Below are 27,484 nucleotides of genomic sequence, written 5' to 3' on the forward strand. Positions count from 1 at the left end.
CCCAAGAAGGGGGGCTGCGATTATCCGGACTTTTCAGATGGGGAAACTGAGGACAAAGAACCCCTCCCCGCAAAGGGGGCTGGCTCGTTCACCCACTTCCACCGTATTGCAACATCCTGCCATTTCCTTGCGTTCTGTAAAGTGGATTTACGGATTAATTTATCTGGTTTTAAGTAAACCAGTCTCACGACTAAAAAGGACAAGCAGCTTAGGAAGGATGGGGGGAGGGGGAGGAGCCAGCGATTGGAGATCAAACTCAGGATGCAAGCCCAAGCACACGACCAGAAAGCAGCCAAGGAGAGACTGCCCCTCCTCCCACAACGAGTCCCTTGCCAGCCATGTTCCAAGAGCTAGATGGCAGCTATCTAACCAGACCGGCGAGAGGTCAGATGGAAAGATCGGTAATTATCAGGAAGATTATCCGAACTAAGGATCTGCAACCACTGCCAGTTCACTACAAACTACACCCGAAGTCACGCTGTCCCCTGAGGCTGTAACTACAGAGAGCATGAGGTCACTGCAAGTAGCTTCACTGTTACATGGGATTTTTTCTAGCTATGATAACACATTATTTTTACAAGTCACCCTGAGGATCAAACTGCATTTAAAAACCTTCCTACTGGGGCACCTGGCTGGCTCAGTCAGTGGAGCATGTGACTCTTGATCTCGGAGTTGTGAGCTCAAACCCCACATTGGGAGTAGAGATTACTTGAAGAAACACACAAAAAAACAAAAAGAAACCTTTCGACTGCACAGAAAACCACTCTACTTTTTCCAAAGAGCATTCATACTCCAATTTTCACTTTATCCTGAGAATGACACCAGAAGAGGGATGACTGGGAGGCTCAGTCGTTAAGCGTCTGCCTTCGGCTCAGGTCATGATCCCAGTGTCCTGGGATCGAGCCCCGCATTGGGCTCCTAGCTCAGCAGGGAGCCTGCTTCTCCCTCTGTCCTCCCCCCTGCTTGTGCTCTCCCTCTCTCTCACACACACACACAAATAAATAAAATCTTAAAAAAATAAAAAAAGAATGACACCAGGAGGTACCTTCAAGAGATACTATTACTCAAATTAGACAACCAAGGGCAAATGGAGGCCAAGAGAGTGTGACAAACTTGCCTGAGGCAGGGCAATCTGTCAGTTACAGGGCTGGGCCTCCAAACCAAGTCCCTGTGCCTCCGTTTCCTCAGCTGTCCAATGGGGATCATAAGAGCACCTCCCCTTAGTACTGGAGACATGTAATAGGGCTCAATCATCGCCAGCAATTCTTATTCTGGCGCATGTATTTCCTACAGCACCCAGAAACGGTGATCGAAATCAGGGCCACTTTCCAACTGTAGATTTTTCAGGGTCTAAAAGGGCCCCTAAAGATCCTTAGTTCCTATTTCCCTAGGTCCTTCCCAGAAGTAGTGATCTAGAGATCACTTCTGCTCCCGCTGCCAAACTGCTTGCTCAATCCTCCTCTCCACAGGCTCCCATGTGAGAAATTTCTTTTTCAGCTGGTTTCCAGGAAGCTCTCTGTCTCCCAGAAGAACTGCTCAGTCTTCCTTTTTTGAAAATAAATATTGAGTAACTTATGTCTCTTGCTCTCTTCACCTTGGCTGCCAGGAAGCTCAAAGCCCAAACAGGCTTAAGCACACCCTCCATTCTGTTTGCTCTTTAGGTAGGCGTGTTGGCTGAAAGTGGCCGTGTGACCCACTGGTCAATGAGATGAAAGGGGAAGTCTCTTTGGGGCATCTGGGAAAGGTTTTCCTCCACTGAGGAGAAGAGCTTCTTCTCAACTGCTCTGGCCATACCCCTGTCTCCTGCAATTTTGGAACACGAGATGCCTGGAGCGCCGGCTCTCATGGAAGCAGGCGGGGAAGGCCAAGAGGACTGCAGGAGACAAAGTGGGAGCCCTGACATCTTGGGGCTGACATGAGTCCTGAGACAACACACCCTAACCGACACACCTGAGTATCCGGCAATTTGCAGTCACAGGACATAGAAACCAAGCTACATATATTTTAAGCAGAAAGAAATAAGGGGCTTACTTAATTGTCGGATGGTCTAGGAGAGGCAGGAATCCAAACCGGGGCTCCCAGAAAACCAACAACACCGTATACCTGGCCCACCCCCCACAGAGCCACTGCCTTGGCCCCCACTGGGAAAAGGAAGAGTCACACACACCTGCCCAAGCGGATACTCCAGGAAAACAGCACCAGGCTGCATCTAGTCCTTGGGAGCTGCTGCCTCAACTGCCAGCCGCAGAGCCAGCCCTGCCTGATAGATACACGCCACCAACAACAAGCAGGTGTCCCATGCCTCTGAATACCCAGGATGCTGGAGCCCGGACCCTCTGCTGATGCTACCACGGACCCCCCAACACGACCACGGCTGTGCTCTGCTGCAAAGACAGCACGGGGTGATCTCTGTCCCACCCCATCTGCCCAATCCCCAGCAGCTGGATCTGACTTTGGCCAATCACATCCCAAACCTGATCTACAAGGGAGTCTGAGAAATGCAGCTCTTCGTTCCCGGGCTCCGGGAGGACGGGAAGGCCCAGCGGGAAGAGGATGGGTACGTGGCAAGCGCTAATCCACACTACCCGCCTCCTCCCTCAAAGCAGGCCCCTCTCTACAGCCAGACTCTCAATCTCTGCAGTGATACGGAGTCACATTCAGGATTCCGGAATGCAGGGAAAAGAAGTGGAAATCCCAAAAGTAGCAAGCGCCAGAAAACCCAAAGGCAGATGATTCAGAGAAGAATCTAGGAGTCTTTCATCTTTCCGTTTGATCTTCCATTCCAGCTGCATTTACTCTGATACTCATTTTTTTTTTTATTTATTCAGATTTCCCCATTTCCTTCAACAGATTTGTAGGAAATCTCTGATAATCTAAGGAAGACATGGAGGTTTAAGCAAATAAATCTAAGGAAGACATGGAGGTTTAAATACATGCACAATGAGATTTCAAGAATCCCAGACCCCCGTAAGCGTGATGATAGTAATGTAATAGCAACACCTACCATTTATTGAGTACCTACTGTGTGCCAGGGATAGATGAGGAAACAGGAGGTTCAGAGAAGTTAAGATATCTGCCTAAAGTCACCCAGCAAGGGAGCGTCAAGGCCAGAATTCTGTCCTGGAGTGGACCCGTAAGCACTACCGTGGACCTTGGCATTCAAAAGCTCAAAGGCCTATGGACACCAGGCAGACAAGGCAACGTGTGAAGGAGAGAGACTGGGGAGGAATGGGAGGCACTGGGGACTAAGGAAAAAACCGGAAGCTCTAGTGGCTGTGGTCATGGGAAGTGGGGGCCCAGGGCTACTGATTTTTCAAAAGAAACTTTAAATCTAGACTTTTATGTGGACTTCACAGGAAAATAACTAAACAATTTTTTTTTTACAAATGCCACAGAGGCCAAACCACACACACACAGCAGGCTGAAATCTGGGGGCCAGACCACAGCGTACCTGCAGCTGCGCATCCCTGGGGCCCCTCTCAAGCCCAGGAGGCCTCCCGCCCGACGCACCTCCCAGCCCTCGATGTGGGACTGCAGCTGCTCCAGGACCTCCAGCTTCTCCATCTGCCGCTTGGTCTCATTGATGTTAGAGCACACGGTCTTCATGGCCTGCAGGGCGCTCTGGACCGCAGGGTGGTCCGGGTGCTTGCCAGGAGTCCTCTTGGCCAGCTCCTAGGGGACAGATGAGGACAGGAATGAGAGACGTTGACTCAGAGGGGCCCAGACACGGCATCCAGGTCACCTGACCCTGAGCCAAAGCGGGTGTTCTGGGGCTGGGGATCATCACTGATTCATTCGCTCATTCACTCACTCATTCAATAAATGTCCCCTGGGCACCTTCTTCATGGCAGAGCAGTATTCTAGGGCCTGGGGACAAATCTGTCAATGAAACAGAGAAAAATTCCTCACTTGGTGGGTATTACATTCTAGTAAAGGAGATGGACCAAAATAAAGAAAAATCACGCTTACAATACAATGTCAGGCACTGATAAATACTATGAAAGCAAATCAGAATGACAGGCTTGAAGGTCTTGGGAAGGGAAGTGTTCTTTCTTTTGTTTTTTTTAAGATTTTATTTATGTATTTGAGAGAGAGAGCACAAGCCAGAGGATGGGCAGAGGGAGAAACAGACTCCCTGCTGAGCAGGGAGCCCGACTTGGGGCTCGGTCCCAGGACCCCAAGATCATGACCTGAGCCGAAGGCGGAGGCTTAACCGACTGAGCCACCCAGGAGCCCCGGGAGGTGTTCTTTCAAATGGGAAGGTCAGGGGAGGCCTCTTGGAGGAGGTGACATTTAAACAGAGACTCTGGATAAAGCAAGGGAGGGAGTCCTGCAAAAATCTTGGGGAAGAGTGTGCCAGACAGAGCGTAGGGCAAATGCAAAGTCTCTGAGGTGGGAGTGTTTATGGGATGTAAGGAGGAACAGCAATGAGGCGGTGTAGCTGGAGGGGATGTAAATGAGAAAGACAGAAAGGAAAAGAGAGAAACAAGACAGAGATCAGGAGGTCAGAGAGGAGGCCACAGATACAGACCCCACCCAGCCCCAGTCTTCTCATCTGTAGAACAGGTATAAAAACACCCCACCTCACAGGGACAGAACGGACCGTGGCAGTCTGGGCGGGCCCTATTCCACGGCCCTCCCGCACCGCTTCACACCCCCTCCACGAGCTCAGGCCTGGGCCGTGCTGAAGTCCAGGCTCGTTGTCATCAAAGGGCTTTCACCACGCGCTATGTGTGATGAGAGAGAAACAGGAGGGAGACATTGGCAGGACCTCAAGATTGCAGAATTTTCCAGTCGAATCACTCAACCGACAGGTCCTGTGCCGGCAGAGATAGGTCTCCTTAACCATCCGACCCAGACGTGCCTAATGGTTCCAGGATCTCCCCACCTCTCTGCTCCCTTGAAAATCACAGATGTGGTGCTCTGACGTGCCACACGTGGTGCCAGGGCTGGCTCTGCCCCTCTGTAGCCGGGTGACCTCGGGCCAGGCGCCCTCCATGCTGAAAAGCACTGATAAGGAGGACCATGGTGAGGAGGAGGAGGAGGAGGGTGGCGGCAGTTACTGCCCACTCTGCCTTTACTCTGTGCGTGGGAGGTGGGGTCCATTATTATCCCCTTTAACAGATAAGGAGATAAAGGCAGAATGACCCAAGGCCGCAACAAAGTACAAGGAGGAACGCGGATGTGAGCCTGGATGTGTGTCTGGTTCTGTTCACGGGCACGGTGAAGCCGATACTCCAGGGAAAGGACCTCCGCGGTCAAGTACATACGTGGTAAGCTCTCAGTCTACGCGAGCCATCAGCAGCCTGTTCTCTGACAACACGTGCCGGGACAGCAGGGGGCAATCTGCCAGCGCGCTGTTCGGAGCAGAGCGCTCCGAGCAGAAAACCAACCCCAGAACGTTCCCTCTCCATTCACTTCATTTCTGCCCCACCTGAAAACCAACAGCCTCTTTTCTGGAGGACAGGTCCTAACGGTCCGGAGGCCCAGATGTTCTGCAGCATCAGGACCCGGAGGGTTTCCTGAGCGCCTGCCAGTTTCCGGGGACACAGCAAAGGGGAAGCGAGGAAGGGGGAGAGGGAGCCCTCTCTCTGGCAAAAGGTGCTCCCCCAGGGGAAGGGGGAACCAGACAACAGCCCCAGGCCGTGAACACGATCGAGATAAATCAGACAAGGGGAAGGAGAGTGTGACCCGAAGCTTTGGAAAAAAAAAAAAAAAAGAGGTGCGAGCAGGTGCCCCACCCCGAGGGAGCATTCCCAGGCTACTGAGGCTCACCGCACCCACACAAGAACCTGAGCTGACACTGGGTGTTAGAGCAGCCTGGGCAAGGTGTCTGCGCTCAGCCCGAGGCGCAGGATGCAGGGTGGGCGCTGCGGCTGGGGGAGCACGAGAGCCGGGGCGGCGGGGGCTGCAGTGAGGAGAATTCTCACTTCCTGGGCCTTCACAGCAAGATGGCCACAATCGTTGCCAGATCCCTGGCAGATAAGGAGCTCATTTCGCAACCTCAGAGTCAGAGAAGAACTCCAGAGGAATGACCCAAATATTCAACAGGAAATGGGCAAATGATGTGAAGGGGTAAATCTCAAAATGAACCCACCACCCCCCCACCACCACCCTGGGTCAGACCGCTGAAGTCAACCCCCTGGACCCTGCCCCCACTCCCCAGTCATAGTCCATTCGGGAACGAAGGGAGACCCTGTCCCTCCCCTGCTCAGAAGCTTCCTGAAGCACCTACAACACTCAGAGAAGACAAAGACCCCACAGTGGCCCACAAGGCCCTGCCTACACTGGCCCCATCACCTCTCTGACCTCACTCCCCCACTCTCTCCCTCAGATCCTCCTCTGGCCACCTAACTGTTCCTCAGACACGATCCTACCACAGGGCCTTTGCACTGGCTCTTCCCTCTATCTGGCAGACACTTCCCCCTGGTACCTGTATGACCCCCTTCCTCACCTCCTCCAGGTCTTTGCTCAAATGTCACCCTCTCAGTCCCTCACTCCTGGCCCTTACCAACCCTCTTAGTCTGAGATACTTCTCCTCCACAGCACCCAGGCCAACTCTACAAGTATATTCGTTTCCTATCTCTCCCTCCGTTGTCTGTCTCCCCCAGCAGAATGCCAGTCCCACAGAAGTAGGGCTCTGGGCCGTTTTGTTCACGTTGTATCTCCAGCACCTAGGACGATGCCTTATACATAACAGTTGTTCAACAATCATTGGTGAGTAAACAAATGGCCTCCCAAATGCCTGGAACTGCAGCACCAAGCGAAACTCTCTCCTGGAGGGAATCAGGAAGACACAAACGGATTTGCTAAGAAAAGAACATTCTCCCTATGGGATGCACTGCTTTCCAGTGCTGCCCGCCTCCCTCCCCTACCACTCACCGCACATAAAGGCTTTCCATGGGCCACCTAACATCCTTTGGAGAGGCCCGCATGGTCCACGGCCCCACTCTGGGGAACACGCCACTCCCCAGCCATCCCCCTGCATGAGGAATCGATGCCAACACCCTCCCGGTGATGGACCGTGGTCCATCCGCAGGGGTGCCACACCCCCGGTGGCCAGGGAGACAGAGGGAACAACTGAATGGCAAGGTCTTCACGCTGAGCGTGGGCGACATCTGCATCGCCTGCAGACAGATGTGGGAGGTGCAAGACACACGGGAGCCCATGCGGAGCCCCGAGGCTGTACCCTGAGTAGCCATTCTGTCAGAAGCATCCCTGCCAGCAGCGTGCTAGAGCAGCTGTCCCCAGCAGACGGCTCCCAGCTCCCAGGACATGCCCTATTTGGCCTCAGCACGTTTGACAAGTTTTGAACCAAGCTGACATTTGGAAATCAGGTGCTTGCACCTTTTATAAAAGTCCCAATTTCTGGATTTAGAAACAGTTGGCAACACTAGGGTGGCATTTCCATAGTCATTCAGTGAGTCACTGGGGGGGGGGTACCCACTATGTGCCACGCACCATGCTGGGTACTTGGGGAATAGCAACAAACAGAACAGGCCCAAACCTTTGCCCTGGCCGAGCTGATAGCCTAATGAGGATTCAGAAAATCAATCCGTACACCAAGAGGTAAGAACAGAATGTGAGTTAGGGGAAGGGACTGTGAAGAAAAACAACAACAAGGCAAGGGGACAGAGAATGGCAGAGGTGCCTCTGCTACAGCTGGGTGGTCAGGTAAGGCCTCTCTGAGGAGGAACAACTGAGCAACAGACGCCTGACAATATCAGAGAGTGAGCTTCAGGGTATCTACATGAATGACGTCCCAGAAGAAAAATGAAGTGCAAAGGCCCTGGGGCAGGAACATGTTTGTTGTGTTCAGAGAACGGCAAGGAGACAAGTGTGGCTGGAGCAGAGCCAGAGGAGTGGGAGAAGAAGCACAGGAGGTCAGAAAGAAACATAACTGTGTAGCACCTTATAGGCGACACTGATGAGGAATCCGGATTTCAATCTGAGCGACAGGGAGCTGCTGGACGGTTTTGAGTGAGGAAGTGACATGAACTGGCTTAGGCTTAGCTGCTGAGTTGAGAAGAGACTGTGGAGGACAAGGGCAGAGGCAGGAAGACCCAGCGGGGGCTGTAGCAGGGGCCCGGGAGCACGGTGGAGTGAAGGAGCTGGAAGGGCTAGACTCAGGATAGATTCCGAAAGCAGAGCCAACAAGACCTCCTAAGAGACTGGATGTAGGGTGAGCCAAAGACAGCTCCGGTTTGGCCTGAGCAACCAGAAAGGAGTGGCCATTTATAGAAACGGGGACAAGAGGGTGGCGGGGAAGGGGAGCCCAGTCTGGGGCAAGAGGAGAGCCAAGCATTTGGTTTTTGGACATGTTAGGTAGGAGATGCCTGTCTGACATCCAAGTGGGGAAGCTGAGTGGGCAGGAAAACAAGCCTGGAGCTTGGGAGACAGGTCCAGGCTGCAGGTCAGACACAGAGATGGGGTTAAAGCCATGGGAGTGTCCGCCAGAAGCTAGTACATGGACGTGCATAGCAGTGTTATTCATAATAGCCAGAAAGTGGAAAGAACCCAAACATCCGTCAAGGAATGAACGGATAAACAAAATAAGGTTCCATACAATGGAATATTATTCATCCATAAAAAGGAATGAAGCTCTGATCTGTGCTGCCATGTGGACAAGCCTGGAAAACACTGTGCTAAAGCAAAGAAGCCAGACACAAAAGGTTACATATGATATGATCCCGTCTATATGGAAGGTCCTGAACGGGCAAATCCCCAGAGACGGGAAGTGGATGAGTGGTGGCCAGGGGCTGGAGCAGGAGGGAAAAGCCCAAGGACTGCTGATGGGTCTGGAGTTTCTCTTGATGGTGATGAAAATATTCTAAAATTATTATGATGAAGATTGCACAACTTTTGAATATATATATATATTTTTTAAAAGGCCACAAGGTGGCTGAGGCCACTCCGGGAGCAAGTCTAGAGAGAGAAAAGGCCCCAGGACCAAGCCCTGAGCCCACCTGTGCTTAGGCCCAGAAGGTGTGGAGCCAGCAAAGGAGACAGCAGGGAAGGGGCCAAGAGTATAGGAGGCAAAGGAGAGCAGGGGGGCTGGGGTGGCAGCTGCCCCTCTGGACAGATGTGTGCCCGTCCAGTTTGCCCCCACCTGCCCCAACCTGCTTCCATTATGTACCAGGCCCTCGTGGGGCCCAGTCTGCCTGGAGCCTGAGAGGTAGAGGCTGTCCCAGGAGCCACTGTGGGTCCTGAGCCACACCAGCCGCTGGGGCAGTGAGTAGCCCAATGAGATCTGTGCATCACCAGGAAACAACCCAAAGGGACAGTGACAGTCAGCCTCCCCTCGGGCACCTGTCACTTGAGCACCAGGGGCGTGACCCCAAGCCTGAATCATTTCCCTGGAAATGTCGATGGAAAACTCAACAAAGCCTAAAAATGCCAACTGTCTATCCCAAGCCTGGGCCGAAGGCTGAGAGAGAATGTTCTGGCTATTCTTAGGCAACGTTCAAGTTCAGCTTTTTGGGGCCGTTCCCAATGAGGCTTTCATTCTTGCCTCTTCTCTCTTTCCACCCAGGCTCCCTGACCCCATTCGCCTACTGGATTCGGAGTTCAGCTCAAACAAGGGGGCTCAGAGGGCCACGGGGACATCTGCGAGGGCGTCAGAGTTGCAGGGGCCAGAGGGGGAGAGGCTTGAGGGATTGGGCTCGTGGTACCGTCTTTTAGAATCCTCTGGAAAATGTGACAGGAAGGAGGAACTCAGGAGGAGCATGAAGCGTTGCCCTCAGTCCCAGCTGTGTTCTGATGCAAATGTTCCAGCTGTGGGTGCCAAAGGCCAGGACACTGAGCGAGTCCATCAGGCGGGGAGCATGGCACGTCCCCACAGGAACCTAAGGCCCTGCTGGCTGGTCCCCCTGGTGCTATCTGAGCTCCCGATAAACACAGCTGGAGACGGAGGAAACGGGGCGAGTAAACAGCCATTTGGTCAGGAGAGCAAACCCACAGCCTGGCTTCATCATCGTTTCCAGTGGGCAGTTATTCTCCCACTGGTTGCCAGCCAGTTCTGCTCCTCTCTGTCTGTTCTCCTGGAAATCCAGAGCCCATGAATCCCACCAGACCGAACTGTGGCCCGTGGGGCCAAGCAGGCCTCAGAAACACCTGGGCCTCCCGTTGTGAGCTTCGAGTCCACACACACACACACATACACACACAGGTCCAGCTCCACTGGTTGTTAAAATATGTTACCACTTCAAGCACCTGCTGAGACCCTGGACTTTTCCCAGACCCACAGACCAGAGGGCTAACACCTAGGGAGCCCTGACTGGGCTGTGGGACTACAGCTGGCATTTTTCCTAATGGGTCAGATGTTCCAGGTTTGAAACCCCAGGAGAGAAAGAACAGAGCAGCCACTGAGCCACAAAACACAAGGCCACTGACCTCCCCAGACCCTCACCTAGGGCACTGAGAAGGTCAGCATCCCCAAAACCCAAGGACTTTGGCAGCTTGACTGCCCAAAGTGCTTAACTGGCAGCGGAACCTAGTGGTTAGAGGGCAGGCCTCTAGAATGGGCTCAAATCCCGGTTCCTACCACTTAACCTACTAGCTGGCCGTGAACAGGCCACTTCCTCTGTGCCTCAGTGTCGCCAATGGGGCTAATCACAGTGCCTCCCTCATCAAGTTGTTCTCAGAATTAAGTGAAAAAATGTTCAATCATTATAACAACCCTGTCTGTATTAATACAACCCCTGTACCCCAGATGAGTAACTGAGGCAGAGAGAAGTGACTTGCCCAAGGTCAGGCAGCTAGTAAATGGTGAGCATTCTAGAATTCAAACTCAAGCAGCCTCTGGCTGCAAAGCCTGGCACTAATCCAGGGGTCAACAGCCTTTTTCTGTAAACGGCTAAATAGTAAATATTTTAGGCTTTGTTGGCTCTATCCAGTCTCTGTCACATATTCTTCTCTGTTTGTTTTGGGGGGGTTCTTTTTTTCTAAACAAGGCTTTAAAAAATGTAAACATCATTCTTAGCTCATGTGTTGGACAAAAACAGGCCATGGGCTAGATCTGGCTCACAGGCCAGCATTTTGCCAACCCCTGCCCTAAACCGCCATAGAGAACAACCTCTTAAATGCTGGTACGTGATTCAAGTTTGGAAAACACACCGAACAGATCAAACAAAGCACATCTGTAGGTCCAATTCAATCCACAGGCTACCGATGTGCAAGTTCTACCTGGAGCTTTCCCTGCACCGAGGTGAAGAGCCAGCCATACACAGCATTTCAAACACATGTTTGGCAAAGCAGCTCCAAGAACGACTGCAGACGGTCCTTCTGAGATCCCAGGGACAGACACAGAGCAGGAGGCGAGAGGAGGTACAGAGAGAACTTCGTCCCATCAACCATGGCTGCACACGTTAGAGACCTGTGTTCCCGGGCAGAGCTGATGGCCGCAGACAGGGTCTGGTCCAGCTCACAGACTCAAGGGTCACCCACCTTGTCCAGCAGAAAGTCAAGTTCAAGAATGCCCTAGTAATCTTCCCCTCCCCTCTGCCTTCCAGTTCACGGAGCAAGGATGCATGTGGCCCCAGTGACAGGTGCATGAATGAGGCACCACCAGCCAAATTAATCCACCAGCAGGGACCCCAAGGAACAGCTGTCAGATGCAAGGCCTTCAGGATGGAGCCAGGGGAGGCTTGGGCCAATGAGCTGCCATTTCCAAGCACTGAAAACCCTGGGCAGAGAGCAGCGGATGGCGGCAGAGCCATCCACCCAGCTGGGGATCTGCCCAGAAGCCGACTCTGCCACTGAGAATTAAGACTTCTTGGGTAGGGGCGCCTGGGTGGCTCAGTCATTAAGCGTCTGCCTTCAGCTCAGGTCATGATCCCAGGGTCCTGGGATCGAGCCCCGTGTCGGGCTCTCTGCTCAGCGGGAAGCCTGCTTCTCCCACTCCCCCTGCTTGTCTCCCTCTCTCACTGTGTCTTTCTCTGTCAAATAAATAAATAAAACCTTTAAAAAAAAAAAAAAAGACTTCTTGGGTAGCCACCCAAGCAGCAAACCCCCCCTGGTCTGCGCCACCGAGACTAAATCAAAGCTGAAGACAGCGGTGTGTGGCTGTTTGTGCTGGGCCCATGCAGCAGCCCCCAACCTCTTCCACAAATAGCCAGAACTGTGATGAGGAGGTCCTGCATCCCCCGCCCACGGGCTTGTGGCCCATGGGATCGTGTGATTCGCTGGGAGGCTGGAGCACATGACATAAGCCTGCACCAATTAGAGCTCACCTGCTCAGTGTGATTGGGTCAGGCGGGGAGCACCTGATCCTGGTATCAGCCAATCAGAACATAACACTGCCCAGCTCACTGCACTGGACCATGTCTCAACCGATCAGAGCCCCACACCGCCCAGCCCCTCGCCATTGGGGTAAAGTCCAAGTCTAAGCACATGGGAGAAGGGTAAATGGCACATGCAAAGGCTTCATGTAATTGGTTCAAACTAAACCACATGACTCGGGCCCAAACTGTTCAGAACATCACATTCTTCTGGCCACAGACGGCAAAAGCCTGAGTGACTCTCAGGACTTATGTTGGAGCTACCAGAAGAGGGGTTCAGGCTTTCCCACTGCCCTTGAACTGGACGAGGTGCATGGCCAGAATAACACAGCCATCTGCTACCACACAGAATATAAAGCAGAACTGAACACAAAGAGGCAGGGTCCTGGTAGGACCCAGCCCGGCCCAAGGCCAGCGCAGTCCCTACACATCTCAGCTACTTGAACTAACAAGTTCTACTTTTCGAGTAAGCCAGTCAGAGCTGGGTTTTCTGTCACTTCAAACACAGAGAAAGGAGTTGGGTGAGCGTCTCACCTTGAGGAGGAGGGGGTACTTGCAGATCCTCTGAATCGGAGACAGCAGGTAGCCCTCCAAAGGGATGTCCGTGGTCTTCCGGCCTCCCAGAAGCATGCAGCTCTGCAAATGGACAGAAGACCTTCATTAAAACTCGCCAGGGATCGCAAAGGGACTTGGCCCCTTTCAAATAAGCAGGGGAAGCACTCTCAAAACACAGCTGCAGACTTCGGAAGCAATTAACCACACCTAGGGGAGATGGAAATATGCATATCTGTCACCCAGCACAAAGCCTAGATCAGGGCCTGGCAACCTGTCCTCCCTGGGCTAAATCCTGCCCGCTCCCCGTTGCGGTAAGCAGGGTCTCACTAGAACACAACCACATCCTTTGTTTACATACCTGCACGTGCCTGCTTTCAAACTACCGTGGCACAGCTGAGTGGTTGTGACAGACCCCATATGGTCACAACACCTGAACTATTCACTATCTGGCTTTTTACAAAAAAGTTTGCTAACTCCTGGTCTGTAGGAACTACAGGAACTTTCACAGATACGCACCAGGAGACAGGAACGGGGACATTCAAAACTGTCTTGTTTGGAACAGCAAAAAATGGAAAGCAACCTGAACAGCCACCAAATGAAGGACGGAAAAAATATGCCTGTCGACTGACACATCGCCACACTCCACAGCGGTGGAAACGGGGGACCAGGCACACCGCAGAGCAACACGGGTGGACCTCACAAACAGAAGGATGTGGATGCTATGAACCCATTCACACAAAGCTTTTAAAAACACACACAACAGAACCAGGCATTGTTTGTGGAGAACACATCTGTAGTAAAATACAAAGACACAGATGGAAGGAAAATAAACGAAATTCTAACAGGGGTTGGTTCCCTCTGCAGAGGGAGGGTAACAGGATCTGGAAAATGAACTGAGTCCCCCACCGTAACCCCTCACCATCCTGTCCCAGGGCTCGCTATGTGCCCAGTACACACATGCATGCTGATATGCACGCAGGAAGGAAGGAAAGGACAAACTAAGGAACGAGCAACCTGCCAACACAGCCCACAGTCCCTGTCTTCCTCCTCGACACCGCGCGGGCAGACCGCAAATGACACAGGAACTCCTGGGGAAAAGGATTCTCATCCTATCACTCACTCGTTCACTCATTCATTTATTCATTCCACGAATAAATATTGTGCGTGTACTATGGGCTGGGCACGGTTCCAAGCACTGGGGCACCTGCCCAACAAATCAGATACAAGTTCCCTGCTTACGTTCAAGTGAAAACAAGCCCAGAGAACATTTGCCCTGCGCCTACCACGTGCCAGGCCCTGTACCTCGTGCTCCTCACAGCCCCAGGATAAGCAGGGACATTTTCTCCCTCTTACAGATGGGAAACTGGCACACAGAAGCAAAAGGACGGGTCCGAGACTCAAACCTGCTGCCCTTCAGGGAGCTCGGGGGGCCCTCTGCTCGGAGAAGCAGAATCCCGGGGAGCCCAGGTTCCTGCTCTGGCAGGAGCTGCGTGGCCCCCACCCCCGCATCTCCCCCGGGGCACAGATGGGGGATCGGAGCTGTGGCAGCTGGGAGATGCCAGGCCCCACACTGCTCACACTCAGGCCTTTGTCCTCCGAGCACTAGCTCACCATAAGCTGCCCTGAGGATGTCAGCTCCGGGCAGAGAGAGGGGAGCCTGGGGGTAGGGGAGCACTTTCCAGAAGCCCCCAGGACCAGGCGGGAGAAGGGCCTGGCTCTTTGTCCAGGATCAAGGGGTTTTCACATAACTGTCAAAGCTGCCAACCACACTTCTCCCCAGACACTCCAAATTCTTGTTTCATGTTATTTTCATTTAAGGAAAAAAAAAAAAGGCAAACACACATAGAGCTGCCATTCACTATCCTAGCAAGATGACACTGCGAGCACAATGGGAAAAACTTGTGAAAATTATCTCTTTAAATTCTGCTCCTTCACAGAATTGACCTGGGGGAGGTGAAACGCTATGAGTGCATTTAGTGCAAGTCGCTATATCCTGCAATAAAAGGTTTTTAAGAATCTCAGATCCCTTCCGATGCCTAAATGCTCCTTCTATTATCTGGCCTCTCGACTCTTCTGATCTCACTTCCTGCTGCATTTCATCTCAGACTGTCCATTCCAGCTACCCTGGCCTTCTTGCTATTTGTCAAACACTCTCCTACCTCAGGGCCTTGGGACGTACAGTTCCTCTACCTGGAATGCTTCCCTCCCAGATACTCCTTGCTTCTCTCTCTTACTTTACCAAAGTCTCTGCTTAAAAACACCAAAGACACGGTTTTCCCACAGACCGATCTAAAATAGCGACCACCACCCTAACTCCCTCCAACAGCCTGTCATCCTTAACTGACTGTATTTCCTCCAGAGAACTTGACACCACACGATACAGCACGTAAGTTTCTCCTACTAGAATGGCTGCTCCATGACAGCAAGGCCTTTTCTTGCCTTGGTTACTGTCATCCCCCAAGATTTAGAATGAACAAATAAGTGAATAAATTACCCCCATTTTAAAGACAAGAAAACTGAGTCACAGAAAGATGAAATCCCCAACCTATCTCTCAGCAAGCACACAACACATCGTGACTGAAAAGCCAGATCCTGTCTGTTCCCAACACCTTAACATCCCATGATAGACTCGAGACAGCTCTTCTGCCAGTGGCCAAAAGCTGGGAGACACCAGCAGGGAGGGGGGGAAGATGATGCATGGGCTGGCACCGGCCCCTCCCCGTGTCCTCCCCCCGTGTCCTTCCCCGGCCGGATCCGGCCCTGCTCAGCTGCTGCTGGGAAAACAGCAGCCTGGCCCATCGAGAAGACTGCAGGAGAGAGAGGAAGGAAGGACAGAGAGAGTGGGCCCTTCCCTTCACACACCCCTGCTAACACCATCCTGGAAAATCTCCTGCTTCCCAAGACCCAGCTGAGCCCAAGGGGACACCCCCAGGAAGAGAGGCCCTCGGCCAGCAGCCTAGAGCCTGGGCAGCAGGGACTACGGGACTCAAGGCAGCAGGTCGAACACGGAAGCGGGGCCGTGTGTGGTCTTGTGCTACACGACTTCATCTTTGCTTCTGGCCCTGACTCTTTAATGAATCTAAGTATAAAACTGGAAAGGTAAGAATGCAGATAAGAGCGGCCAACAGCATCAGTCCCGAACGCTAAGACCTTTGAGACCCATCTGCCCTTCTTCAGATGCTCCCTAAAAATGGACCAAGCAACACGAACGTACTAGTGAAGGAAACACACATTTTGAATCAAAATTCTGGAAATACTTTGTTGGAGACTGCGCATCAGGGAGAAGCACAGGTAAGAATTTTATTGTGTAGCTTAGCCCTCTGGGCATGTGGTTAACACTCCTTGTGCTCTGTTAGATGTTCTACTTTTGTGTGCCTTATTTTCTATGTGCTGTTGGGAAATAAAACCGTTCTTGGGGGTGGGGATGTTGGTCTTTGACTGAATGAGCTGGGGATTTAGAAGTGAGGGCTCAGGATTCGAACCCATGAGAAACTCCATCGCTTTGGGAAGAGTATGAGAGACATACTCCTGGGAAGTCACTTCAGATTTTAGAGTCATCAGAATCACCTGCTGGCAAGGGCTATGCAGTGTTCCCTACTGTATTCTTCCACGGCAACAGAATTTTCATCTGGGCACACAGCTGCATGCCCCAGCCTCCCCTGCAGCTGGTTGTAGCCACGTGGCGAGGTCCTGGATGTGAGCAGAAGAGATGTGTGTGGCTTCCTGCTGTGCCCTTAAAAGGAGAAGGGCAGGCCCTCCTTCCCACCCTTCTGCACCCCACTACCCGGAAGGTGGAAGTAGTGAGAAGTCATCTTAGACCAGTGGATGAGTGCACAGCCCAGGGCACTGGCCCCTGACACTAGGGCCCCCATCCCAGCCTCAGACTGTCTACATCCACACTGTTAACCATGACAGAGAAATAAACGTCTACTTTGTTTAAACCTCTGTTATTTGGGATGTCTGCAGAGCAGACAAATGTATACCTTAACTCACCCACAATAGACAGTGGCTGGTAAAACTCCAAGGAAATCACAAATGAGAACCTTTCTGCACAAGTGAAGCTCTCTGCAATTATAGAGAAGACCTCCAGGGATGTCTGCTGTCTGGCCTGACCAATGTCTCTTCCCAACTTACTTGCACAAGTGCAAACCAACTGTCCTGTAGGCCTCCACCCCACCCTTGGAGCTGGTGGTATGGGTGGAGTTGACTCTGCCCCCCAGCTCCAGCAGCGACCAATCAGAGCAACAACCAAACCCTCCACCTACAGCAGTTGGTTCAGGGATAAGGTCTTGAGCCAAGCTGAACCAACGAGCATCAGACCCAGGATTTTTGCTGTTAACTACTGAGAAAGGAGCTTTCCTATCCTAAAGCCTCTCTGCTATGAGAGGTGTAAGCATAGAGCTGCTGGAGGCCATGACGGTACCACGTGGGGAAGCCTCCCTGGGAATGGAGCCAAGGCAGAGAAAAGCAGAACCAAGAAACACATTTTTTTTTATTTATAATTTTTTTTTAATTTTATTTATTTTATTTGAGACAGAGAGAATGAGAGAGACAGAGAGCACATGAGAGGAGGGAGGGTCAGAGGGAGAAGCAGGCTCCCTGCCGAACAAGGAGCCCGATGTGGGACTCGATCCAGGGACTCCAGGATCATGACCTGAGCCAAAGGCAGTCACTTAACCAACTGAGCCACCCAGGCGCCCCAAGAAACACATTCTTAATGACATATTGGCACACCTAGATTCTGCTGTGCCTGAAGCCCTCTTGGGTCTTAAACTTCACAGAAAAGTGAACCCGTAAAAAAAAATGGGGGGGGGCGCCTGGGTGGCTCAGTCATTTAGCATCTGCCTTCTGCTCAGGTCATGATCCCAGGGTCCTGGGATAGAGCCCCGCATCGGGCTCCCTGCTCAGCAGGAGGCCTGCTTCTCCCTTTCCCACTCCACCTGCTTGTGTTCTCTCTCTCACTGTGTCCCTCTCTGTCAAATAAAGAAAGAAAATCTTTAAAAAAAAAAATTTTTTTTTTGGCATAAGCCAATTTTAACTGGATTTTCTTTCACTTATAATTAAGTAATCCTAACAATACAATCATTACTACCCTTGCTACTCTTAACAGGATCGTTACTTTAGATCAGGAATTGGCAAACGTGGCCCAAGGGCCAGATCCAGCCCGCCACCTGTTTTGTAAATAAGGTTTTACTGGAACACAGCCATGTTCACTCCTTTATGTATTATTTATGGCTGCTTTCATGCTACAACGGCAAAACTGCGTCGCTGTGACCGAGAGTGCGTGATGCAAAAAGGCAAAAATCTGGCCCCTTACAGAAAACATTTGGTGATCCCAGCATTACCCCAGCTGTTATGCCCAGCTGACCCAGGCAACATGGGTCAGCATGAAGCTCTCTTGTGCCCAGAGATCCACAAGCCTGAAGCAGAGCAGAAGGGAGGGTGACAAGTAAACTTACCAAAAGGAAGGCGCGCACAGTGGGGATCTTGTTGAGTTCCATAAGCAACCGCAGGGCCTTCTCGTGGTTGCTACAGTATTCCTCATACACGCAGAACTTGTCCTTCTGCAAGACAAGGACAGAGTCTGTGGGAGAGAGCCCGTGGCAGGAAAGCGGACGCTCTGAGATGTGCCAATGCCTGGGCCAGCCTGGGAGGAGCCCCAGACCCTGAGCGACCACACAGCAGAAGGAACCTCAGGTAGGGGGGTGCGCACTCACTGTGGGCCTCGCAGCCTCCACTCCTGCCCCAAGTCTGCACCCAGCAGCCTGAGTAACCTTTCAGGAAGCAGCACAGCCCAGGGCCCAGGGTCAAGTGCGCAGACTCAAAGCCAGCAGCCTGGGCTTGCGATCCTGGCTCTGCATTTCTAAGTATGAACTCGGCCAAGGTCCCTGGCCTCTCTGTCCCTCCATCTCGTCATCGGGAAGGTGGAGTTAGGAATAGTCCTTAATTCATGGGGTTGTTAGAGGGATTAAATGAGTGAAAACACAAGGCTTCAGCATATAGTAAGTGCTCAGTAGGTGTCCACCCTTAGCATTAAAGGGCAAGTCAGGCTGCGTCACGTGCCTGCTGAACACGCCCCGTGGTATTCTACTACACTATGAATGAAATCCAACACTTGATTATGAATTTCAAGGGCCAAATAATGTGACCCTGCCTTTCTCTGACCCCATCTCACTGGCCTTCTATCTACTCCTGGAATTTGCCAGCCTATTCCTACCTCAGGGCTTTGCACTTGCCATACCCTCTACCCAGAACATTCTTCCCCCCAGGCCTGGCTACTCCCCAACTCAGATCCCACCTCCTCAAACAACACCTGGACAACCCTAGCTAAAGTAGCGAGCCAGGTGTAACCGGGAAGGATTCAGGTTGTGTATCTGTCTATTCCCACATAGCAGTCAGCTCCCCCCGCCCCCCGGAGGCAGTGACCACCTCCGTCTTGTTCACTGAGGTATTCCCCGATTCCGGCACAGTGCCTGGCACACAGTAGGCCCTCAGTGAACATCCGCTAACTAGCTGGACTTTAAACACCTACTATGTGTGATGCCCTGTACCTATGAACCTGAAGAAGCTAGAGAAGGCTCAGGAATCTGGGGGGAAAAGGAGATCCCTGGTCGCTGCCACACAGCAGTGGCAGTCTTGAGGCAAGGGGCTAGCTCTGCTGACCTCCAAATGCCCCTAAGCGCAAAGCTGGACTCTTGCCAATCTAGAGGTCACCTGTGGGTCTCCAGGTCTCTAACCATCAGCCAGGGCTCCCGGGACTAGCAGGAAGCTCTGCACCGAACATTCTCGGCTCCAAAAGGCTCACAGAACACCACCTCCCAACCTGCCAAACCCTAAACAAGGATGTCCTGGGTAAGGCCACTGGACAGGATGGGCTGACGGGCCTTGACCTTGGGCTGGGGGTTGGGCAGAAGATCCCAAGAAGCTAAGGAAGGAAGAGGTGGGTCTGCAAAGCAAGCAACTCACCTTGTCTCTAAACAAACCCCCCGTCATCCTGCCACTGGGTGGCTGTAGGAAAGAGCAAACCAGAGAGGAGGCAGAACGGGTTTCAGGATCAATAAGCCGCCCCAGCCTGCCCCAGCTCAGTGCTGGGGGCTGTGGGTGCACAACCTGGGCAGACACTCTCAACAGTGAAGGGCCCGCAGCCAGAGCCGATGGCCAACACCGAGTGTGTGCTGAGCACTTAGTCACTGTTACACACAGCTCTCTTGGAATGCGGGGCCATTCATCCACTCCTCACAGTGACCTGACAGGTAATGACTCCATGTGCCCCAGTGGCACATGGGAAAACTGAGGACAAGCCACGGGCCCGAGGGCTCACGCCTGGTGAAGTGGCAGCACCAGGACTCGACCTCTCAGAACCCCTCGCTCCAGGTCATGGCAAAAGATGGGGATGGGAGGAGAAGGCCAAAGGGGGATGAATCGCGAGCCACAAATCCACAAACTAAGCTTAGAGGGGAACTGCAGATAATGATGAAAAGCTCAGAGTGACTCTAGAACCAGAGCACCTGGGTCAGAAGCCCAGGCTCGTGCTCCCTGAGTAGCGGGGGACCTGGGGCAGGGTGCTTCACTTCTCTCTGCCTCGGTTCCCTCATCTACAAAACAGACATAACGACAGCCCCCCACGACTTGAGCGGCTAGTGGCTTAAATAATCCATATGCGGAACGAGGAGGACAGTGCTGCAGACACAATGGACTCCAGAGAATATTTCAAAAGCCTCTAAAAGTATTGGCTACACACACAGCCAATAATCATGAATCAATAGAGAAAAATACCAAAACCAACAATGTCACAATGACCCAGGACGAACAAACCTGACGCGTACTCCAAGGAGCGGCCAAATGCTCTGAAATATCACAACACACAAGCAAGGTGCTCCAGACACCACGACCAATGTCAGCACGCGCACAGAAACACGCCCCGAGTCCCCGACGACTGTCTGCCTCACCCAGTGTCTGCAGATACACAGGGAAGGGGAAGGGGGGGGGCCCCAGCATCCCCCACACTGCCCACACAGAAGTCTTTCCGTTCCTACTATCTCCAATGAGCCCAGGGGACCATCAAGGCCAGTGGAGACTGGTCAGGAGAAGTCTGTGCAGGGGTTCACCCAAGCAAGGAAAAAAGATGTGAACGGGGGAGCTGCCAGACGTACGTGGGGCCAGGCCTCCGCTGCAGACCATGGTGAAGTGGGCTGCAGAGAAGGAAGGGCCTTTCTGGGTGAAGGTGACAGGAAGCGGCCTGCCTGGAGCCTGCTCCTGCAGAGAAGGTCCACAGGGCCCTACAGCAGGGCTGGGCTCCCAGTGCAGGCACAGGCATGACAGCAGGAGGTCCCAACCATATGCAAGTAGCTTTAGGGGGGTGTGGGGGGCTACTGCTCTGCTCTGCAGAGCCTTAACTTTCCCGGGGCCCACAGACCCTGCTATCAGTCCTGTTTATAGATAAGCCAACAGAGCCTCCATGGGCCTATCAGCATCAACCTTGTAAGTCCAAGTGCAAGTTCTCCAGCCAGGTACAGAGTCCGGCTCCCCAGGCTGCCAGCTCTGTGGCCTTGGGCAAGGTATGTCAGGTTTCGGAGCCCCTGCATTCTTGTCCATAAAGTACAGACAACAGTGGTCTCTCCACCATCAGGTGGTTGTGAGGATTATCACGTGAATACACTGTTAAGTGCTGAAAATGGAACGCAGCAAGGGCTCACTAAGTATCAGCTAGTATTGTTGCTGTTGTTATCTGGGCTGCTATTACTACCACTATTAGGACTTAAACAAATTCGTTATCCCACGGTGAACGGATCTATGACAGGGTGGGGCAGTGGGTGGGTAGGTTCTGATGGTGGGAAAAGGGGCAGGCAGAGTGGGGAGGAAGGGAGCTGAGTGGGTTCGCAGGTTTAGAACAGGCCACCAGGGAAAGGGACTGGACAGAATCTGGGAAATACGGTAGGCCCTGACCCCCGGTATGTCTTACTCCTCAGCTGTGCACTGTCCATCTCGCCCCTCTCCACCATCCCCCACCCGCATTGTGAGCTCCATGGGGGCGGCCTTTGCATCTGCTGGGGTCACTGGTGTAGTCCCAGTGGGGACTGGAGTCCCCGGCAGCGAGCAGGCATCGTGAATGAAAGCAAGAAAGCACAAGGAGGAACTGAGAGGGGCCCAACAGGCCTCACACCGGCCCCGTGCTTCTTCCAGATGACCCTGGTCTACCACAACTACAGCCTCGGCTCTTGGCTGGACCATGTCTTGTTTTACCCACCCAGCAGCCATTCCCCCCATGCCGGTCATGGCCCCCAAGTTTTCCCCTGGGAACTACCTCCTCCACTCGCAGCCCACCGACCCAGCTCCACTCCCAGGCACCAAAGTGAGCATACGACCCAGGCCAAACCAATCAGAGAGCTGCCTGTCCTGGCAGCAGTGGCCACGTGACCCAAGCTGGGCCAAGGACAGCCCTCAAAGACTCATGCTGGAATTACTGTGAAGAGAAGCTCCCTTTGAACTGTCACTGCAAGCTGGGAGAGTGTCAGCCTGAAACTGTTGAGGGCCACCTCTGCCACCCTGTGAGGCATACACCCCCCACCCCTCAAGAATGAAGCCAACACAGAGGAAATTAGAGCCCAAAGATACAGACCAAGTCCTGCAAACACCGTATGGGGCCCTGGATCCAGCTATGCCTAAAGCCCACTCACTGGAATATTTCATTTGTATGAGTCATAAAGTCTTTTGTTTGTTTAAGCCTATTTGAATTGGTGGTTTTGTCACTTGCAATGAAGACAGTCCTAATAAATGCACACTTTGAAAGGAGGAAGACAATGAAAAGTTGGACCCAAGCCTGGTGAGGTGACAGGGTCTCCCTGTCCATCTCCATCTGTACAATGAAGAGGTTGGGCCAGAAAGCAGAGGCAAATCTGTTTATTCTCACATGCCGACCCCAATCGAGGAGGAGCACTGGCTGGAACACTGGTGAGAAGAATTCTGGAGCTCCCCCTGGGGAGCCCAGAGGCAGAATGCTGTGACTGATTAGCAATGTCTGCCATGGCTGCAGGAGAGGGGAGTAAGTGAGTGATGAGATCACTGCAGGTTTGTCATTCCTCATCCCGAGCCCCTTCTCGGGTGCGCTCTGCAATGTCCTCCTCTCCTTCAGCTTGCGAAAAGGGCAGGGGACCAAAGGCTTGAGGATAGGAGAGCTTAAATTTAGCAAATGGCAATACCCCCTCCTCAAAACCATGCCCAGCTCCATCACCCCCCTGCCCTTTCATTGAGCCCAATCCCCACTGTGTCCCAGGCCTGGGACCCCACAGACATAGAAATGCTGCTTTTGCCAGCTAAGAGCCCAAGCGTTCAATTTCCTCCTAGGGGCCCCACATGGGGCTTTGATTGCTGTGCCAGGAAGAAACGGACAAGCAGCTGGGCACACACAGATGTGGCGGGTGGGGAACACGTGGCTGTGGGTTTGGGCTGCGAAGCGGGAGAAGTACGCAGGTGCCCACTGGGGACAGCTGAGGAAGAGGGGCAAGACCCCGGAGAGGGCTCCAGGATTGTCAGAGGTGACGGCTGTTGTCCACAGCTACCCAGGGGGCGACACATGCTCCACGGAGGCCATCTGCCCCAAACCACTCACTTCACACCCAAAACACTGAGACTCAGAGAAGGGACGGAGCTAGCCATGTAGACATCACCTCCAGCGCGGACGGGAGCATGAGCTCCAGGTCTCACTTTTGCAAGGGTTTCCCCAACTTATCGTCCGCCTATTCACACAGCTCGGGATATGCAGACCGTATGACCTCCCTGCTAAAAACCTACAACTCTTAGAATAAGATCCCTGTGGGATCTGCCCCCATGGCGTCCCTGCACTCCCTCCGTCACTCACTCGGCTCCGGCCACACCGGGCTGCCTGCCTTCCTCCCGGGTACATGCCTGTTCCCAGTCTGGCACCACTGCCCTTGCTCGTCTCTCTCTCTGGAATGTCCCTCCCCAAGATCATCCCATTTCACCAGGTCCAGAGGCCTGCCCTGACCAGGGCTGCCAGATAAAACACGACACCGAGTTGAGTTCAAACTTTCAGATGAACGACAAATCATTTCTTAGTATAAGTACGTCCCAAATAGTGCATGAGACATACTAACGCTAAAAAATTATCTGTCGTTTACCAAATGTACTCAGATGTCCTGGGTGCTCTTGTTCGCTCACTCTAGCAACCCTGTCCCTGACTTCCCAATTTCAAACATCCTCGAGCAGAGTCACTGCTTGCCACATCTGTATTTTATATTCTTCACAGCCCATGTCACCATCTGAAGTGGCCTCCTCCATTTCTCCAGCCTATGAGCCTCAGGGCAGCAGGAACAAACCCGTCCTATACAGGGCAGCATCGTCAGGGCCAAGTACAGTGCCTGGCACACAGTAGGTGTTTAATGCGTATCTCAGGAGACTTATCATCTAAGATGGTGAAAAATATAAGCCCTGGGGCCAGATTACAGTGGCTCTCTCACTGGCTGTGTAATCTTGTATTAGGACTCACCCTCTCTGGGTCTCAGTTCCCCTACTTCCAAAGTGAGAACAATCATAGTACACACTGTTGAAGGCTGTTCTGAAGTTTTAATGAATGAAAATATGTAAAGCATGTCAAACAGTGCGCAGCACAAAGAGAATGTTTGTGCCAGTTTGCGATGAACTCAGTAGTTAGTGGCTGGGTTTTAGGGGGCCCACATCTCCCTTCCTTCCTCAGCCATTCCCTCACTATTCCAAGCAACTTGGCAATCCTGCAGGAAGACAGAGGCTATTATGAAAAGCCTCAGCCTCTCTGACCAGCAGCTGAAGTGGGACCCTAAGATACCCCCATGGGTGAGGGGCTGGCCAAGCCAGGACTCGCCCCCAGGTCTGTCTGACCCAAGGCCACCCTCTTGGCAGTGGCTACCCCTGTTGGTCACTCTGCAGCAGAAGGGCCCTGCCAGACCAGGAGGTCAGGGGAACCCTAGGACACAGCCATTCAGCAAGAAGCCACACTGTCCGTGGCACTGAGGGGAGGGAGAGCCCACTAAAAATACCACGAATCTGCTGGGCCCACACTGCTTCCCATTGCTCCTGGGGGCAGAGGCTGGGCCTGTCTGCCACCTGCCACTCCATGTCCCAGACAGGTCTGCCTGGGGGAGCTGGGGAAGAAGCCCACTTCCCCAAAGCCACAGCCTCCGACAGGGGCTGGGGCATTGTACTCACGAATTTTAAGAAAACATTCCCAAGTTCATGCTGAGACTGAGGCTCAGGATGTAAACAGTACTCCAAGGCTGCCAAGAAATCCTTATGAACTTCCAAGATGTCTTCGATGTTCGAGAACAGGACCTATGGGGAAAGGGAGGCCCAAGGATCACATTAATCAAGGCATAGGGGGAGAGCAAAATCAAGCAAAAACAAAACAAAACAAAAAAAAACCCTAACCCCCAGTGCGGATGAGGATATAATGATGCAACAGGCACTCTGATACACTGGAGCCAGTTTCCCCCTAATAAAAGTAATGCTAAAACAAAATATGGCCAATGTTTATTACGCGGGATTAATGCCTAATCCTGTGCTAAGAACTTTATGTGCATTTATGGCACCTAATGCTCACTGTAACCCCATGAGGTAGAGACTACTGTCATTCCCCATTTATAGATGAAGAGCAGGGACGCAAAGTATATTAACATTCTCAAGGTCACGTAGTCCAGGAAGCAGCAGAACTGAAGTTCACACTCAGCATGCAGAGAATTTTATATTAAGACATTCATCACAGTTTTCATCATGGCTAGACAACCAGCATGTCCAATCATAAGGCTGATTTTTAAAACAACGAGGGTACTTCCACGCACCTATTAAATGATGTGGCAGAAGAAAATACGGTAGGGAAAGATGTCCAAAATATGCTGTGTAAACTTGCACAATATGTAATATGAGGGCCTTTTTCCCCATATGAATCTACAGTTTGAAATGCACATACAATCTGACCCAGCAATTCTACATTTTAGAATTCAGCCTATCAATCAGTGGTCTCCAAACAGGGACAATTGTGTCCCCCAAGGGACATCTGCCAATGTCTAGGGACATCTGTGGTCATCACAAATGGTGGGGAAGGATGCTACCAGCATCTCCTAGGTAGAGGCTAGGGATGCTATTAAACACCTTACAATACACAGACAGCCCCCACAGCAAAGAATTATCCAGCCCGAAGTGTTAATAATGCCAATGTGAAGAGCCTGGTGGATAGACGAGGACATACGACAGTCTTATTTGCAAAAGCAAAAAAACTGGGGAAAAAGGCAAATGTCCAAAGGGGGAGTCATCAAATAGTTAAATAAACTGGACTGGTTATAGTTAAATAAATTCCACATGCCGAAATACTATGCAGCCTATAAAAAGAACCTGCAGCTCTGTATATATGGATATGGAATCCAGGAATGATTCTGAATATACATTATTAAGTGAGGGGGAAAAAATCATGGTGCCAAGCAAAATAAATTTAAATTTAAATTTAAATTAAAAAAAAAAAAGTCCATTCCTTTCTAGGCAGGCAAAAGCAGAGACTATCTGAATGTAGAGTCAAGCTGGTAACTGCAGGGATCTCTGGGAAAGAGAACTAGGAAGACTTTCATTTACTTACTTAAGGTCCTTTTGAACTGCATAAATTCCTTTCTCCTTCTCTTTTAAAAAAGAGGTGCATTTTTTTAATTTAATTTTGAAGAAGGTACCCACATGGTTCAAAAACTAGAACACAATACAATGGAATCCCTCCCCCGACCCATCCCACTGTGGGGCTTGTAGCAGGGGTAACCCAGTGTTATACAGGTTTCTGGTTCCCTCTAGGGTTTCTATCTCGTTCATTCCTTCAGCAAATACTGACTGAGCACCTGCTGTGTGCCAAGCACAGTTAGAGGCCCAGGGGGATACAGCAGGGAACAAACAAGTGCATGCCTCCACGGAGGTGACATTCTAATGGATGGGGACAGACAACAAAGAACTAAAACAGAGTGTTCTGGGGGGGTCAGAAGTACTAAAGACAAAAGTAAAACAGGAAGAGAGTCCCAGGGCCAGGTAGAGGGCCAGGGATAGTCACTCTGAGAAGGTGACATCTGAGTCGAAGACCTCAAGGAATGAAGACCAACCCCACGAACCTTTGGAATGAGTCAGCAGAGGGAGATGGCCTGAGGGTGGGCAGGGAAGGCAGAGGGGTGGAGACCATTCCTCCAAGGCTGCTCTGTGAAAGAGCCAGGAGTGTCCTCCACCTCTGCCTTCCCCTGGGGGACACTCATCAGGGAGGTGGCTGGAAGAACCACCTGCACTATCTGGTAATGTTTCTCTCTCTCACCCTTTCCAGTTCACATGGTTAAATCGGCTTCTGTTACAGACAGACAGGATAGATCTACTGCCGTATCTCCTTCAATGGACGGCTGCAAAATTTCAAAATAAATATCTGTCTCCCAAAAGAAATGAGAGCCTGTGTCCACTGAAAGGCATATATAAGAATGGTCATAAAAGCCCAGAATTGGAAATAACTCAAATATCAGTCGACAGGAGAACGGATGGTAAATTATGGGACATTTGTACTATGGATTACGACCCAGGTATTAAAGAGACTGAATCATAGCCACACATAACAACGTGGGCAAATCTCACACACATACCAGTGAGCAAAA

General features: G+C 51.9%; 1 protein-coding gene across 3 annotated transcripts in view; it reads right to left on the minus strand.

The window, feature by feature from the left end:
* The window catches only part of PREX1 (phosphatidylinositol-3,4,5-trisphosphate dependent Rac exchange factor 1), a 178,382-nt gene that overhangs the window by 75,928 nt on the left and 74,970 nt on the right, over nt 1–27,484 (minus strand). For 2 of the 3 annotated variants that reach the window (XM_064573328.1, XM_045885915.3), the window contains exons 3-6: nt 25,035–25,157; nt 18,293–18,397; nt 12,813–12,914; nt 3,511–3,672 (exon numbers count right to left, since the gene is read on the minus strand). In XM_064573328.1, the coding sequence (XP_064429398.1) occupies nt 3,511–3,672; nt 12,813–12,914; nt 18,293–18,397; nt 25,035–25,157 (492 nt within the window). Of the gene's footprint in view, nt 1–3,510; nt 3,673–3,811; nt 3,880–12,812; nt 12,915–18,292; nt 18,398–25,034; nt 25,158–27,484 lie in introns of those variants that run through there. The other variant, XM_064573329.1, reaches the window with a different exon arrangement.

Source organism: Mirounga angustirostris, unplaced genomic scaffold (genome assembly GCF_029215605.1).
Source record: "Mirounga angustirostris isolate CCGP_5_RB_7025 unplaced genomic scaffold, mMirAng1.0.hap1 SCAF_10, whole genome shotgun sequence".
In the NCBI taxonomy this organism is placed as follows: domain Eukaryota; kingdom Metazoa; phylum Chordata; class Mammalia; order Carnivora; family Phocidae; genus Mirounga; species Mirounga angustirostris.